The 17,813-nt window shown below is 37.4% G+C and overlaps 1 protein-coding gene across 6 annotated transcripts in view; it reads right to left on the bottom strand.

Annotated features, from left to right (window-relative positions):
* The window catches only part of DGKI (diacylglycerol kinase iota), a 468,091-nt gene that overhangs the window by 183,997 nt on the left and 266,281 nt on the right, over positions 1-17,813 (bottom strand). For all 6 annotated transcript variants that reach the window (XM_010340506.3, XM_039472800.2, XM_074379024.1 and 3 more), the window contains exons 13-17: positions 12,944-13,057; positions 11,375-11,512; positions 8,034-8,112; positions 4,292-4,347; positions 3,254-3,316 (exon numbers count right to left, since the gene is read on the bottom strand). In XM_010340506.3, coding sequence (XP_010338808.2) covers positions 3,254-3,316; positions 4,292-4,347; positions 8,034-8,112; positions 11,375-11,512; positions 12,944-13,057 — 450 coding nt within the window. The remainder of the gene's footprint in view (positions 1-3,253; positions 3,317-4,291; positions 4,348-8,033; positions 8,113-11,374; positions 11,513-12,943; positions 13,058-17,813) is intronic.

Genomic DNA, 17,813 nt, shown 5'->3' with positions numbered 1-17,813 from the left:
CATAACAAAAGACTTTTTCCAACATCAAAGGTATAAAGCCTGCTCTCATATTTGCTTTCCTCATACCCTTATCACAGAATTTCCCCATTTCTTTCTCATTTGGAGAAAGGAGCAAAGCATTCCCAAGCTCCCTGCAAATTTTGAAAGAGTTCTTTAGGATCAGTTTCAATCTAAATATAATCGTTTTGCTAGCGGTCAAGTTGTCTCAAGCACCTGCATTTTTTTTTTCCCAGTTGGTTTCAATACAGCCAAATTTTCATGAGTATTCTCAAAGAATTGGTTCCAAGAAATCTTATAATTTTAAACAAACAATTTTCAAATAAAATTTAGTTAGTAAGCAAATTCTAGACATTAAAGATGGTTTTCCAGTACTGTCAACTACGAAGCAAACATAACATCTTCCAACTTATTTAAGAACTTGAAATGAGTTTATAAATAACTATGCCAATTAATAAAAAAAGTATACATTGTAAATGTCAAAGTTGCATGTTGTAAGCAACTAAAACTTCCAAAACCTAGGATGTGATACATTAATAGTATACAAAGCCTTATGGTTGCATTGCAGAAAGATCATAATAAATATTATTGTATTTAGAAGAGAATTCATTTTTAAATTTTCTACTTTTTCTTCCTGGGAAACATGTTAGTCATTCTGGGAACTCATCAAATCATATGAAAATGCGTACCTTACAACGTATACTGCTTTTCAGAGTATATATACACACTACTGCAATAAACTGTATAATTCCTTTAGAATAGCAGTTTTCAACTTTTCCCAACTTTACATACAAAGGCACATATTTTCATGCAAAATATGTTCCTTTGAATAAGCTCATATACTGATAAATAACAAGAAGAAAATATGGAAAGTGGAACAAATAATGCTATATGTAGGTTTTTACTGTCGTTTTATATTTTCTCAGTCTACTATTCAAATACATATTTTATCTCTATGAGACACTATTAGCTATTACATTAGAAAGACTTCACCCTGTGACAAAGAAAAGACAGTCTGTTGTGCATACATCCAATAATTCTCACTAACCTTCCATCCTTTTCATCTCATACTCAAGAAAACATAGAATGATGTCATTGCAAAATATCCTTATGTCCCTCTATGTCACAGCACAATGGTCAAAAACCATTGCCTCAAAGACATGTCTTGTTATGCCTATTTGGCAGATGAAGAAAGCAAACTCCTCTGAAAGGTTAAATAATTTCCCCAAAGTCATATACCTAGCAAAGGAAGACCTAACTAAATTCCAAATGTTCACACCTAGTTTCTAATGACTTTTTTCCTCCTCCTAAAAGAAGATATAACTTACATAAATATTCCACCTTTAAATATTTCATATATAGACTGATATCAAATCTTTCCTAGTTATTTGCTTCCATTTTAGCCTCTCTGCAAGCATCTTTCAGACTCTACTATAAAGTCACCCACGCATGAGACATGTATCATCAAGGCTACTGCCAGATACGAGAGAGAAAACTCTCTAGCAGTTAGGAAGTGTACAGAGTTTGAGATCAATCCGGTGACTTGAATGGTACACTGCCATTCCATGTGGTCACTGGCCAGCGCTCACTGGGTCTCCTGGCAGGTATTGTGGATGTGCCTATAAATGTAAAATATACTCGAAAATGTGTTTAATTGTGGCTAGGCTGCAGGTAGCTGAAGAAATAGGGGAAGTTTAATATAAGATTGCTGCTACTTAAATTTAATACCACAATTTTATTGTGGTATTAAATAATAATCCTCATAGTTCAACGGACCTCATGTGTTCTTGTATCTAGCTTTAAGAAGGCAATACTTCAGTTTCAAGAGTCTCCACCACTAAAATATATTTGCTTTTTATTTTTATTGTATGAGAACTTAAACATCTGAAAGAGATGCCAAGGGTTGTTAATAGCAGTGGTAAGGGGCTTTGTCTCTTGTTCCAACTGATTTAGGAGATTCACATCTTATACATGCTTTACTGGTGATTTCCCATTTTATTTTTATATTTTCATGGCCCTTATATTTCTTTATATTCTCATTAGCTTAAGATCATATATTTTTCTCTATTTCCATGTATATATTTTGTCCCATTCTCACTTATCAAAATTATTATTATTTTAGATAGAGTCTCTCTCTGTTCCCCAAGATGGAGTACAGTGGTACAATCTTGGCTCACTGCAACCACTGCCTCCTGAGTTTAAGCAATTATCCTGCCTCAGCCTCCCGAGTAGCTGGGACTACAGGTGCACATTATCATACCTGCTAAAGTTTTGTATTTTAGTAGAGACAGGGTTTCGCTGTGTTGCCCAGGCTGATCTCAAACTCCTGAGCTCAGGCAATCCACCTGCCTCAACTTCCTAAAGTGCTGGGATTACAGGTGTGAGCCACCGCACCCAGCCCATCAAAATTATTCTTATTCTTTATTCATGCCATGATAAACTCAAGCACTGCTATATTCTCATCCCTTCTTTCCCATCTATATATGTTTTTCCCTTTCTTTCTCATTCTGTCATTTACTTATACAACTATGTGCAACAAAGTCATGTGTGCTCCTTCTTTAACTTGGTTACTATAAGGAAGCATTTTATGTCTTTCTTAATACCTGATTATATTCTATTTTTGAATGTGTCACCTATAGAAAGACAAATTTCTCTCTCCCTTGCCCCCAAGCAGTATATTTCCAAAACCTGATTTAGAGACCCAGGAAGAAACAGCACACAGAAAATAATCCAACCAGTGTTGAGGAACCTTGACCAGGTGAAAGAGTGAGTCTCCATAAAACAATGAAATCAACACTTTGTTCTAACACAGAGACTCCTCAGACTATCCTGGAATAAAGATACTTGTTTGGAGAGTACTGATTTATTCTTCAAGACCTAGCTAACATCATCTTTTTGACAAAGGTCTTCCTGACCCCACTGCAGCCAGTTATCACTTCTGCCTTTGTGCCACAACCATATTGTATACATAGTAGAATAACATTTATTTTATTGTTCTGAAGTGACTTATGTGACCTTCTTTACAACTGAACTGTGAGTTTCTTCAGAAGTAAAACTAGTCTTTTCATTTCTTTTCATCCTCAGCAACTAAGACAGTGCCTGACATGTAACAAGTGTAGGTTGAATGAACTACACAAAATGATCTTTAAAGTTCCATATAGTCCAATGATTATGTATATGAAGTATTTGGGAGTTTACTTTTTGTGGCATTCATATTCAAATTCAAATGAAATAAGTCAGCGTATTCAATACTTACGACAACTTTAACATGTTTGGATAGATCTCTAGAACTTCTCTGTAGGAAGTCAGAAAAAGCTGCCTATACCACAGGGAAATAAAGAAGAAGAAATTCATAATTACGTGGTTATACCAAATCCTTGCTTCCATATTCTAGATTCTAATGATTCCAAAGTATGCAAAAATTCTAAACAAGTTCTCTTTCTGCAGAATCCAAAGTAAAGCAGGGCAGTGGTTGTCAAATTGAAATTTTTCTCTTTGTTTCCAAGCTATAATTCATAGTTCCACTATAAAACTTAAGAGCATAGAATAAAGGTGAAAAAGTACGCAATTCTGAGGGTCATTTGAAGGTTTATTTTGACTACCTTTTCTGACCACTCTACTTGTCCATTAAGTCCTGATACAGTCTTTCCACTAAGGTTTCCTTATTTGCTTTGACTTTCATATGGCATGACTTCCATAAACTACATATGCAGCTTCCAAATGCCTTTTATTTAAACTTCCCCATCCAGTGGCATAAATTAAAACTGTACTTTACTGATATTTTGGATGGCATTTACTTCTATGAATGTGCCTGAGAAACAAAAGAAGGAAAAAGAAGGCACCACCTTTAACCTCATGTATGCTTCCATGAAAAACATCCCATGTTCTGCTCATTTCTTATCTAAATGTCAAAGTGCACTCCCTGGTGAAAACTATATTCTTACCTAAGATTCTTCATACATCCTCTGTCTGCACAATTCCCCCATTTCTTACATTGGCTTTGATGTTTGTTTTTCACATCGCTCTTTAAAGAGCATCCTCTCTTGTGCAACATGAAGCCTCAGGGCTTGCTTAAAAGCTCAAGATGAGGAACACCAACTCTCTTTCTGACAGCTAACTTAAGAAATACACCTCACTTTCATTCTTAAGTCCAGACATTAAAGAGTAACCGTATATAGACATTTATAAATGAGATGTATATGATAGTATTTCTAATGTAGTTTACAACTTTATTACTCACAGTGAATTAGCACTAAGTAATATGTAGTGATTATAAAATAAAACATATACCTACCCCTGCATAGAACATTTTATTTCGAAAACGACTGTTGAATTTCTCCGGATTTGCTTCTGTGAAAGAGGAAAGGTAGTTTTGTTATGGAGACCTCATTAAAGGTAGTGACTTAGATTAGCACTCCTACTTCCTCCCCAGCTCCCTCCTATCCTACATATCCAATAGATCCCATGGTTTGGTTATCATCTTTCCCCCAGTTCCAGGCCAGTTATTACAGTGGCCCAGTGCTACAGGGACAGTAAGCCCAGACTATAAATGCATAACTCTAAACTAGCATCATTGACATTAACTGGGAGCTTGTTAGAAATGCAAATGATTAGGCCCTAGCCAGACCTACTGAATCAGAACGACTCTGTGGAGTCTACACATCTGCGGAGGGGGCTCAACTAGCTCTCCAGGTGATTCTCAAACACATTAAGATTGAGGCACTCAGCCAGGCATGGTGGCTCACGCCTGTTATCCCAGCACTTTGGGAGGCCAAGGTGGGCAGATCATGAGGTCAAGAGATTAAGACCATCCTGGCCAACATGGTGAAACCCCATCTCTACTAAAAATACAAAAATTAGCTGAGTGTGGTGGTGTGCACCTGTAGTCCCCGCTACTCAGAAGGCTGAAGCAGGAGAATCACTTGAACCCGGGAGGTGGAGGTTGCAGTAAGCTGAGATCATACCACTGCACTCCAGCCTGGTGACAGAGCAAGACTCTGTTTCAAACAAAACAAAAGATTGAAGCACTCTGGATGCTCTGTAAAAACTAAAGGGTTTGCAGGGATATTGGGCTGGGATAACAGGAAAATGAGGAGGGAGGTGGAGAAGTGATTATTTGACTTTCAGAGGGCATGACTTCCATAAACCAGGTATGCAGCTTCCAAATATAATTAAACATGTTTTTGAGTTCGATTTGTGTTTGGAATAAAGTAGATATAAAAAACAGAATTCATGTTAGTTTAATTATTCCTTCTAAAAGAAATACAATATATGTAGTTATGCTGAGAACTGTCCATTTGATGGGTTATATTTATATCTGTGCTAAAAATTCTTTCCATAGTTAAATTTTTTAAAATTCTTCTTTAATGAGATTTGTATTAATTGCCCATTTTTATGTAGAGGTATTGGCATAATTCTCAACCGTAAAAGTATTATATTTTCTTGGCTAATATCTCATAGATTCTACTATCCAAGCTTATGTTTTCATAACGGCTTTCATGAGCCTTTGAGTTAGCCTCCAGGTGTTTATGGCAAATGATACACGAAGCCGCAAACAGTGCTTGTGTTGGAAAACAGTTTAAAGTCTCGCTGTGAGTTTTCTTGGTTTGAGAACAGCTGCTCACTATCTACCTACAAAATAAGTAAGCCTGCCACAATTAAAATTGTAGTGTTGCTTATCCTGATTTTTCTTCTACAGCTTAAGATTTCTTGACTACCTAGGTATAAATATGGGAAAAATAGAAATGAACAGAAACAATAAAAAAACTTAGCTGCTTAATTACATATTTCATACACAAACATGTTTTAATTTAATGTTTAAGAAAAGCAGATTAACAGATACTGAAAAGTCCATACCTCTTGTCTAAATCTATCAACAAAATCTGGTTTTAATATCTTATAGATTTTTTTTTTACCTTCTTATCTCGCCTGCATGAATATCGTATCTATTATTCTTAATCAACATAATTTTTCCCTTATCAGCCCTTCAGTGGCTGATTTTCCTCAAAGGCTCTGATTTATGTGCAGGGAAAATGTTTACAACTCCATTTCATACTGTATCAAAACGCAATAAGCCCTAGCAAAAAAAACTATGCAAAGATTAGTGCTTGTCATCGTTTAAACAATTGTTTTATAATCACACACATATAAATGTACATGTTCATACACACAATTTGCTTATTCCACTCTTAAACAGTCCTACAGCTTAAAATAAAAGAAAAACAAATCACTTTCCCCAAAAGACTTTTCTTCTAAGCCTGGTGTTTCCAAGTAAGGGTCTCTTCCAGCTCCCTTCTCACTCTGATGCATAGAAACTTCATCATAGTACAAGGAAGTGACTCATTAGAAAAACTTCTGGATTCGTTAGACTAAATATGAGCCTCACTTGAATGAGCTCATTGTTGGCCACGTATTCATGTAGACCTCTTTTCATGCCTATTTATGGAAATCCATGTATTAGTGATAATTGTGTTCCTTTACAAGTATTATTAAGAAGTTTTGTATGAGACAAAAACAATGGGGTAAGAAATGAAGTTTAAAATCCCCCATTTACTTCCCAAGTTAACTCTCCTTTGATATAGGAAGGGTAACAGATCAGAAATGGTGGCCCTAAGGTAGGTGCCTCTGAATACTTAATATCCAAGAACCGTCTAAGGCAGGAAGGGGGAAAGTGGTAGTGTTTCTGACTCAGGATATTTGAGGTCCTGTTAGCAATCATCTCTTCTAGCTGTGATTTCCTGGCTAATCGGAGAGGAATACCAAACAATGGTTTTCTCTTTCTATCGTTCTTGCTTGGCACAGAACTTGACCTTTACAGAGCCCGTCCTCTCAAAACCTTGTGAACCCAGAAAGGTCAAAGTCTACTAACATTGCTGAATCCAGTAAGGAACTTTAAAGACTTGTTCTTTGCTTGTACTTTATATTCTAGTGGTTTTTAATCCTGTAGCATCACTCTTGACTTCCAGCTCATAAGTGCATTATCAGAATCTTCATGTGTTATTACCAGAATCTAAAAATATGAATTCTAGCTTTTAGTACTCTGTTATTTCAAATGCTATGATTTAAAGTCACTTTCTTTCTTCCATAACCTGGAGGAAAAATGTAAAGTACTTCCTCATTTATGACTTTCATCTCACAAGCCTCTTACTAATCTACATCCTAGCATAGTTTTGGTTATATATAAATATATTCAGAAGGAACTAGGTACAGATATAGATACAGGCATAGACATAGATATATAGTATAGCTATATTAATAAGAAGAGAGTCGAGAGAGAGAGATAAAGATAGAAAGAGAGATCAACTGGGAGTACAAAACATAAGTCAAAACCCTAAACTTTCTCAGTTCTAACTTGCATGGGAAAATGTTGATGAAATTTTTAATAGTATATTATTATTTCATCTTCTCTTTCAAAAATTGTTTTGTTCCCCTAATCTTAACTCCATCTCTTTTAGTATCTGAAATCACAACATGGTCTCATTCACACCTCTGTATCATCCAGTTGGGATCCTTAGTACCTTCCTAATTAATCCCATCACCATTACATCCTATTCTTTGAACCTAAACTATCTATAGCTCCTATATTGTTCTAAGATGCCTGCTGTTTCTTTGATGCACACAGAGAGGACTTTTTGTTTCTGCTCCCATATTTCATCGGCTCTGGTTATGTAGTGCTGCACTTTAATCATGTTTTGTGAAGCTAAAGAAGACCTTAGTGACTTCAGTAATAGTCTCTATCACTTCTTAGTAGTTTACTCACTTCAAAATTTTCAGTAGAACTTAAAGAATCCCGAGACATGGAATGCACATCTAGTCCTGTCCTTTACTATCTTTGAGGCCCTGGACAACTAGGTCTTAGGGTCCCATTTGTAAGAAGTTCCTGTCCTGTCTAGCTCCCAGAGTCACCCCGAAGGTTAAAGTGAAACATCACTGAAGCCCACTGTAAACACGTAAGTGATATACAAACAAAAGGGAACAAGCAAAACACCTGCTAGAAACTTCCTCCCTGGGAGATGGAAATGGGACGTTGTCCTCACCTCTGGATTCATGGAACTCCAGTGTGACATGAGCATCAAATCCAAGGCTGAAGTAGTTATTGAAAACATTCAGAGGGAGCTGCAATGATAAACAAAGATAGAAGAATAACTGTGTGTGGCCAGGCAGAAAGAGAAGAATAAAACCTAAAGCCAGACCCTTACTCTGAAGAAGTCCCTAGGAGACAGATCAGCCATGACTTCAAGTAGAGGGTGCTTATGTAGAAAGAACAGGAAATTATTGGATTAATTCATTAGTGAAAGCTGAAATCAAGTAATTTTTTCAAGAATTATAAATAGAATAAGAAATAAGAGCTATAAACACAAATTATTAAATAAGGACCATTCTCACAGATGCTGTAATGATAGGAATTTGTTAAGCTGAGAGATATATATTTGCAATAGTTACAAAGAGTAGTTCACTAAGCAAACTTAGAAAGTAAATTCAATTGTAAGGATAATGTCTAATCACCTTAATCAGTGGATGCACATTTTTCCAAGAATTTATATTCAGCAAACCAATATTGTAATGTAAAATGAATATTTAACTTGTTTACCCTATTTTCTCTCTCTATGCACACACACACTGACTTTTTTTTTAAATTACAAAAGTCATATAAAAAATAGGACAAATGTGATCCTTTTGGTTATTGCTGGCCTAGAGGAGAAAAACAACAACAAAAATGCGTATTAGTATTATTCAAGTTCTCATTTCATCTATAAACTCTTACATCTTTACTATGACCATTCTGAAAACACAGACACACAGATGCACATGTAAGCTTTATCTTTTCTTCCTAGAGTCCTTTGGGTCTCTGGCTGTTACTGCTGCAAGCTGAGTGAAAAGAACTCTGCAGCCTCAAATCCTGCATTAAAACTGCAAAACTGATGTGATTTTAAGCTTCAGTTCAATATTATAACAATTAGGAAAGCATGTGGAAAATGCAAGAATGGGAATGGCTGGTTCTCCCCCTTTTCCTTCTGCAACTCAAGCGTCAGGTAAATATTAAAGTAAATAAAGACAGGAAATGTTTGCAGCTAATTACCCGGTTTGTGTCCCAAATTGAACTGTACCTGTCTTCTCTGAAAGATAGTGTTTTAACCCTTAAGATTTTACCAGTAAGTTTTTTACAGTGTTTCATATGCCCCTTGATCAGCAAGATTTTCTCTTTCACTGGAGGGAGAACTTTCTTTCACTAAGGAAAAAAAAAAATGAAATAAGAGAGAGAGCAAGAGAGATATAAATGCAGAAAAAGGAAAATTGGATTGGCTTGGTCTCTAATGAAAGTAAGGAATGACCCCACCTGGAAGCTATCAATTCAAAGCCTATGTAATGATTCAGAGTCCAAGTGAGCCCTTAGAAATAGTCTCAACTAAATGGAGAACAGGGAGGGAAACTAAACACATAGAACAATGCCAAAATCCCGTCTCACTCTTCAGCCTTCTTACTTGAGACTATCCAGTTCCTGCACTTAAACAAAATACCATCTCTTAGTAATGACAGCATGGGTTGGCGATCCTGCCAAAAGCACAGACATGTTCATCTCCTCTACCATTTATGTTCTTTTGGCCACAATTCTAACCCACGTCTTAACATCTACTGATCGCTATGAAGAACATCTGGTCATCATCACCTAAATCATATCCCAACTTAGCTTGTTTTAAAGTTATTTTCCAGGAAAACTTGCCCCAGTTTCCCATACATCTCTTTAAAAACCCATTTTTAAAACGCCATTAATTATATGGATTGGTGTTACCTGGCTACACCCAGAAGTCTTTCCATTTCTTAAGCTCTTGAGAAGAGAATTAAATATGGATTTCTATTGCACATCTAACCATTCCATGTTCAGTAAGAAAAGGAATTTAAAATATCCAGATGGTACTCTTCTTTGTACTTTAGCTGTTTTCTATCCAATTTCTGTAAGTCAAATCCATTATAAAAAAGCATCACATCTCAAGATGATACTTGTTGTTTAAACAACATTATGACATTTAACTTGAATTCAGCTGAGCAATCATGATATCTACTGTAAATCTTACTAATTTCAGGATCATAGTTTAAGTGAAGAAATGATAAAGATGGAGTAAAACATGTTTTAATCTGATTTAGTCAAGTAAGAAACTTGAACATCCATTAAATTATAATGTATGTAATTAAATTGCTCAGGATCATGATGCTGATAAATAAATGGGTGTTGGTTTGATCTAAATCTAAAATGATATGGGGTTTAATCTATTATACGCTTGAAACACCCATGAAATCTTAGCTTCAATAAATGGCATGGTTCACTATCATAGGGATACCGTTTAAAGTACAGATGCCTGGGCCTTAACTTGCATTTATTTAATCAGAATCTCTGAGGACTGGGCCTTGTAATCTGCACTTTAACAAACACACCTGGAGATTCTTACACATACAGTGTTTGAAAATTCAATCATAGAAGGAAGGTGGAAAGTAACATGAGGGAAGTGACTACTCAGCAGCCCACCAAATTTATCTGAAATCGAGGCCATAACTTAGAACCAAAGGATCAACTGAAGATTGATAGTACTAATTACAACTATTACTATATCGTGGTTTGCTTTTCAGTTGAAATAAAAACTCAATCACTGAAAGAAAACATGAAATCTGGACATAAAGATGGCAACAATAAACACTGGGGACCACTGGAGTGGGCAGGGAAGGAGAGGGGCAAGGATTGAAAACCTTTGGTTACTATGCTCACTATCTGGGTGATGGGATCAGTCATATCCCAAACCTCAGAATCATGTAATATACATGAAACAAACTTGCACATGTGCAGCTTCAATCTAAAATAAAAGTGAAAATTATTTTTTGAATAACATGAAGTCAAACACATTCATTTAGGTATCTTCAAGTCCCACCCAAGTGATAAAATTGGCATAGTTAATACCTCCTAAACATAAGATATATTTTATATCTGGCTAGAAATCTCAGGAGGTTATATTTCTTCTAAAAGAACAACTGCCCAATGCTTTCAAATATGCTTATTTTTTTCATCTTCTCATAGGTTATTTGCTATTAACACAAATGATTAAAACTGAATACATGCCTTTCTAGTGTGGAAGTTGAAGACAGAGAAGACCTCCCTGAGTTCTGGAAGCAGGTATGAAATCTAGATCTATAGATGTCTATGAGGCAGAATCATTAGGCGGTATTATTACCACCTAATGGTTGATGGCATTAGTAGCCATCAACTCAAACACTACCACACTATCTCATAGGAATTCATCAGCACATGACTCTCCAGCCAGGAATTTATTTTCTGTAGCTCAGGCAGATGCTCCAGGGCTCCTTTCTGCAGAACAGAAAACTCTCTAACCTTACATACGCCATCTTCAAGTTCTTCTGGAGGTAAGTCAGGATTTCTTTCCACATGGAGGTTCCAGCGATCTAGCTGTACAATTGTCCCATCTTCCACTTGGCATAGGATCTTGGAAACAGGTTCATCAGTGTAGCCCTGAGGAATCAGAGAACATATTCATTGCTGTCTGAAGAGGAGGACAATAAAGCCAACGGTATTTTATGCAAAGAAGAGCCCTGCCGCTATATTCTTTTAATTTGTAATTAGCAAGGCTTGGAGAGCAAATTATTTACCTTGAGGTACTTAGAATTTGAGACAATATTGTGAATAAGATACATAGAAACACTAGCTCTTGCTGGTTTGAGCTGAGGAATATTTTTTGTCAGCAGTAAGAACCAATAGTCACCGGTACACATTAAGGGCCATACGGGAGGCTGGATGGCTGCTTTTATCAGAGTGAAAAACAGGACTCCCCACTACTCTCACCAGAGGAGCCTGGAAGAAACACAGCACAAATGTGTTTGGAGAGGCAGAAAAAGAATCAAGGAGGGATGGGATTGACAATGCTGTCCTATTAACAGTCCCTCTCAATCACCTCTCCCTGACCTCGTTAGAGGACACCATTCTTCCCATGACCTAAGACAAGACTTGCTGAGGAATGGCCCTGTTAGGGAGCTACTTATTCCTTGAGGATCCATTACTGACAGCAAGATAGACTGTCCTCAACAGAATAATCAAGGCACTGATTTGGATTGTAGAAGTTAACACTGATAATAACCTTAGTTGCCCCATGTAAATATATTTTTTATTTCTACACTGCCTACTTAAAAAAAAAAAAAAAGACCTGTGGAAGGTTAATTTGTTCAAGGGTCAACTAATATCTGCTAAACATCTGAATATAATTTTCACAGAGTCAAGCCCAGGTAATGCTCTCATATGAGCAGATGAAAAGTTGGTGGGGCTGTATATGTGTATGTATACTACACAATGCACATATATATATTGTGCCTCCTTACTGTCTTAGTACTATAAAATACATAAGTAAATAAATGGCTGGTTAGTGACAATAGAAAAATTTTCCCCAAGCTTGCCTGAAGTTGTCTTCATTGTGGAAAGGATAGATAAGTATGTATATAGCCAAAGTTCTGCTGATACTAATTAAAAAAAAAAAAAGAGGCTCAAAAAAAGTTATAACTGTCCCAAATGAGGCATGTAAAGTTGAACCAGATTTGCTATTCTAGCTGGGGCTAAGAGTCTGGATTAACTGAAGTCCGTATGATCTTTTTACGTGCAGACTTGGGGCCAAACTCACCCACTGTCTTTTGGTGGATACCTCAAAAAGCTTCAAGCCTGTGTACTAACCACTCTATTTCTCTCATACTAAGCTTTCCTTTCCATTCTAGCTGATTATAAGTCCAAACTAAAGAAGCTACCAGATCAAATAAGGGTTCAAGGACACTTTGAGTCTCAACTCTAACTTATCCTTGGACAGCAGCAGCAGTACACCCATTTCCATTAGAACATCAGTGGATATGAAATTCGGTTTGCTGTTGGATGATATGCACAGCCCCTGAGAAGAGTTCTTACCCCTCCCCAGTTGAGAGTTCGAGCCAGGTCATTCCCAGTCCCCAGAGGAAGGACCCCCACAGGAGGCTGAGGGCTCAGCTGCAGTTCATCCAGGATAGAAAGGATCCAGCCCACCTACAGGTGTATTGGGGGCCAGAAGAGATATAAGAAAGATAAATAAGTTACAAAGAAAACAATTGGAGAAACAGAGGCTTTCAAGAGCTAAACAGAATGGTTTTATTTTTCTTTAAAACATATATGTTTTAATTCAGTGAGTAGGGAACAGAAAGACCACTTATCAACGGCAGTTTCAAAATAAAGGAAAAGGAACCATTTTGCACATGCTCTATCACACAAGTAAAACAAAACCCATTCATCTGTGTGTTGAATTTAAAAACACACTTTTAAATTTCTCAGAGTTTAAGTCTTTGGTAGTATAACAGGGCACAGGAGGGACTATAAGACTCAGAATCAGACTGAATTTCAGTTCTGACTCATACTGGCTGCATAACCTTGATTAAATTATTTGACCTCACTGAGACTCATTTACTTGATTTTTCAAAGGGGGGATAATAATATGTACCTCACATGATTGTTTACTAATTAAACTAAAATGTACATAAAGCACTTAACATGGTACATGGCCCATGTAAGTACTTATTAAATGGTTGCTCTCTATAGTATCATCTTGGATATTCATAGTGCTTTCCTAAATATCCCTCTATTTTCCTTAATGAAACATTAAGAAAACATAATTATGGACAGACTCAGTGCCTATGATAAGTTTAGGCAGGAAATTGGTACTTATATACTAGAATCATATTCCTGTTTAATTTTTTTCTAAGATAAATGATACTTTGGGTTTAGTCTTACAGCTAATTAGAAAAATTGACCAAAACTTGGAAATGGCAAAAAGAAATCTGAATGTCCTTATAATGTCATACTAAAATAGTTCACAGGCCTATCTAAGGATTTTATAACTGTAGGTTAACATAGATTTCTGTCCTGTAGAGAGACTAATAATGTCAAGAAGAAATTATTGCTTTAAAGGTTATAGTTTTTATTCTCTCATAGGACATTATCACTTTTGTCTCAGATTTAGAAAAATTATTTTGATATGAAGTACGTAATTCTTTTCCTCTAGTTCTGATAAATCAGCTTTACTATCTTTCAGGTTCCCTCATTAAAGAGCTAAGCAAATTTTTTGACATGTATTCATTCTATATTTGTATGAGTCATGCTTCTTGAAAACACTAGAGCATTCGTTTATTGAACACTACTTCATATAAAACCCAGAACTAAGCCATTGAAATAAAGAGATAAATGAGCTAGGCTATGACAGATAAGGCAGAAAGGTTGCTCTCAAAGAGTTCACAGTAACGCTCTCAAAGAGTTCACAGTAACGCAAAGACAGACATACTGATGCCTTGCTATGTGCCATGCCTGAGGAAAGTCCTTTAATGAATTATTAAACTTTAAAATATTCTCTGTAAGATAGATATTAATGTAATTTTAATTTCCATCTTATAGCTAAGGAAACAGAGAATTGGAAGGGTAAGTGACGTCATTAGTATCACATGGCTGACATGGTAGAGATGGCATTCCAAAAATAGGAGCACCTAACACCTGTGGCCAACCCCTTAACTGCTAAGGTGTAGGGAGCCTTTACATAAAGAACTCAATCCCCTGCTGGATATGGCCAGACCCTCCTGGAAGCAGTGGCATGTGATTTTTGGAATCTGTGGAGATGAAGAAACCTTAAACACTGCTTAATCGAATTCAGTGAGCTTGCAAATTGATAAACCGAGGTGCAAAAAAAATCATGTAATTTTCTCAAGGCTAAATGATTAGAAGTGTCAGAGTGAAGGTAATGTTGGTTCTTCTGACTTGCATCTAAAATTCTTTCTCCTCCACAAAGATGACTTCCCAGGATGTAAAACTTGCTTGTCTACCAATTACGTCTAACATTGTGTTTACCTTCTAAAAAGGCACATCACATGGTTCACCCAACATAACTAAAAAGCCGGACTTATAAATGTCAAAAGTCTGTCCATTTCCCTCACCTGAGGAACTTACTCCTAGACAGAGCCTTAGATTCTGACCCAGGGCTTCTTTAGTCTCTTATGTGCAATACCAACGAAGCCTGCTACTGAAGTCAAAACAAAAATGCCTGACGCTAAATTAGTTCTGACGTTTGTGTTTGACATTGCTTCTGTGCTGCGAAAAGCACAAATTAAACACAGTGAAAGTAGATTGTTCTCATAAACCGCAAGAAGGGGTCTTAAAGGTCATAAAAAGGACATAAACACTCAGAAAAAAAGCCCAACCATCTGGGATCACCCACTACAGACACAACAGCCCTGAATAGAGCCAGACTCACAGACCCACAAAAGAACATAGCAGTAATCCAATTCACCACCCTATCCAAAGAAAGAAGAAGGCATTCTCTTTAAAACCCCTCTAAGAGATGATCATTCAACCTCTCCTTTGTGATTTGTACTCACAAGACAGCCCATTTTCTTTCAGGTAAATTTAAATTAGACATTTTTCTTATGCTTGCTTGAAATAGGTCTTTCTTTTCTGGGTAAAGAAAATGCTATGATTTTATACTTTCAATATCCTGTTTCACTCAGACACAGCAATGATAGAAAAGGAAAAAAAAGAAAAGAAAGAAAGAAAGAAAAAGACATAGCTTCATGGGCCAGAAATAAATACAAAGTGGCAGAGCTGGGGAAAAGGCTTGGGTCAGCTTGGCTCCTGGTCTTGCAAATAGCAGAGGAAGCTGGGATTCTGGCTTTTGCCTGAAAAATGGGAAAATAAAAGTGCATCCCCTACCAACCGGCAGCGGTCCTGGAGTGAGGCTGCCTCTTAGTGGGGAGGAAGAGAGTAAGGCAGAATGTGAAAACCAGTCTGAGGTTATGACCCACAAAAAGGTCAGACCTCCAAGGGCTAAAAGCAGCCCAGAAAGCCTCACTCTGATAAGTGCTTGACCTGACTTCCTACAAGCCCACTGACACATCCGTCATCTCCCCCAGATGGAGCCACAGGAATCTGTGGAAAAACCCAGCTCTCGTCTGAAAGTCCTGCAAACATTCAATATTACTAGAAACCGAAGTGATACAGAGAAAAGTAAAAATCAAATGAAACAACTTTCTGTGAAGATGAGCTAGCAAAGAAACAATCCCTTTTCGCAGGAGGAATGCTAATACCAAAATGGATGGAACGTTAGGGGGTTAATTCACTGCCCATGGAACACAAACTATTTCCAAATGACTTTGAGGTACGTGATGTGCCCCACAACCTCTATGAATCGATGCTGTGGTTTCTTAGGAGCTTTTTTGTTTTTTAAGTTTTTTTGGTTTTTAGTTTTGTTTTGAGACAGAGTCTTACTCTGTTGCCCAGTCTGGAGTGGCACAATCTCAGCTAACTGCAGTCTCTGCCTCCTGGGCTCAAGTGATTCTCCAGCCTCAGCCCCTGCAAGCAGCTGAGACTACAGGTGCAAGTCACCACATCTGGCGAATTTTTTTGTAGAAACAGGGGGTTTTGCCGTGTTGCCCAGGCTGGTCTCAAACTTCTGAGCTCAAAGTGATCCGTCCGCCAAAGTGCTGGGATTACAGGCATGGTCCACCATGCCCAGCCGTTGCTGTGTCTTCTAACAGCCCTCATTCAGATCTTCCAGGCTACGTTCCTATTTGTTTTCTCAGAGATTGTCAGGAGTTTTCGTGATACTGAGCTATGATTCCTCACAAAGGCAGAGCCCACAGGGCCCTTGGATTCTTCACCATCTCTTCTCCTTTTACCCTTGGTCTCTGCAGAACAGGACAAGTACAGAGGGTGTGAATGTAAAGGTGCTTCCCTCTCATCAACCAATTTGCTTTATGAACTGAATAAATAGATTGTCTCCTTTCTTCTGTAGCCAAATGATCAAATATGTCATTGTCTCCTGAAGACAAGCAGAAAATCTTGCATTTCATCATTCCACCACTTTTGGAGTCATCAAAGGCCTCCTGCCTTTCACAGAACAGATTCTGCTTTGTCTTGAAATTCTCCCGCAGACAACCAACATTAGGCTAATAGTTCTCTGCGGAGGTGGGTCTGTATCGCTCCTCCATAGCTCCTGAATAGTTTTTCTCAGCCAGCAGCTCTGTCAGCAGTCCCCAACAGCCAGTGTCCCCAGAAGACAGCACAGTGCAGAAGTGTGCAGCACCGGCAGAGCGGCAGGGAGCTCAGCTCCATCACACACTGGCTGGTTGAGTTTAGGCAAGTCACTTAATCTCTCTAAGCTCCCCTCACATCTGTAAAGCAAAAGTAATAATAATGCCTCTCTTTCAGAGTTGTTTCATCAACTAATGTGTAGACATTGCTTAGCTAGTGCCTGAGAAACAGCAAACGCTAAACTAACATTAGCTGCTATGACTCAGCTAGATTTTCCTTCCTCTTTTCTCACTTCATCCATAAAGGCCCAGTTTAGAAGCAAAATGTCCTCTTCCCATTTCTCCACTTTAAGTTGAGCCCTGAGTTTGCAAATCAGTCCCACCTTTGGCCATCAAATCAGGAAGCCTGTCTTTTGCAGGCTCTAAAGAATAAACAGTAAAAGCCAAGCTGCCTTGCAGTAAAAATGGGCTATAAAAACAAAATGGAAACAAATACACACTTACAATAGCAGGAGACATTAAAAAAAAAAAAGTCTTGGGAAATACTCTGTCTTTGTCCTTAGAGAAAAACTTAACAAAAGATTTTTAAAGCCATTTCTGGAAGCTCTGTCTTTACAGCAATCCAGAACCTGTTTCTGCCTGAAGCTCAGACTGCACATTGAAAGGTTCTATGGGCAGGAACTCTGCCAGGGCTTTAATATTTTCCCAAATCATCTCCACGAGCTCACCTTGCACCC

The sequence above is a fragment of the Saimiri boliviensis genome, chromosome 10 (genome assembly GCF_048565385.1).
Source record: "Saimiri boliviensis isolate mSaiBol1 chromosome 10, mSaiBol1.pri, whole genome shotgun sequence".
Classification (NCBI taxonomy): Eukaryota; Metazoa; Chordata; class Mammalia; order Primates; family Cebidae; genus Saimiri; species Saimiri boliviensis.
Note: the sequence above shows the minus strand (reverse complement) of the source record. Positions and strands in the feature narration are given on the sequence as shown.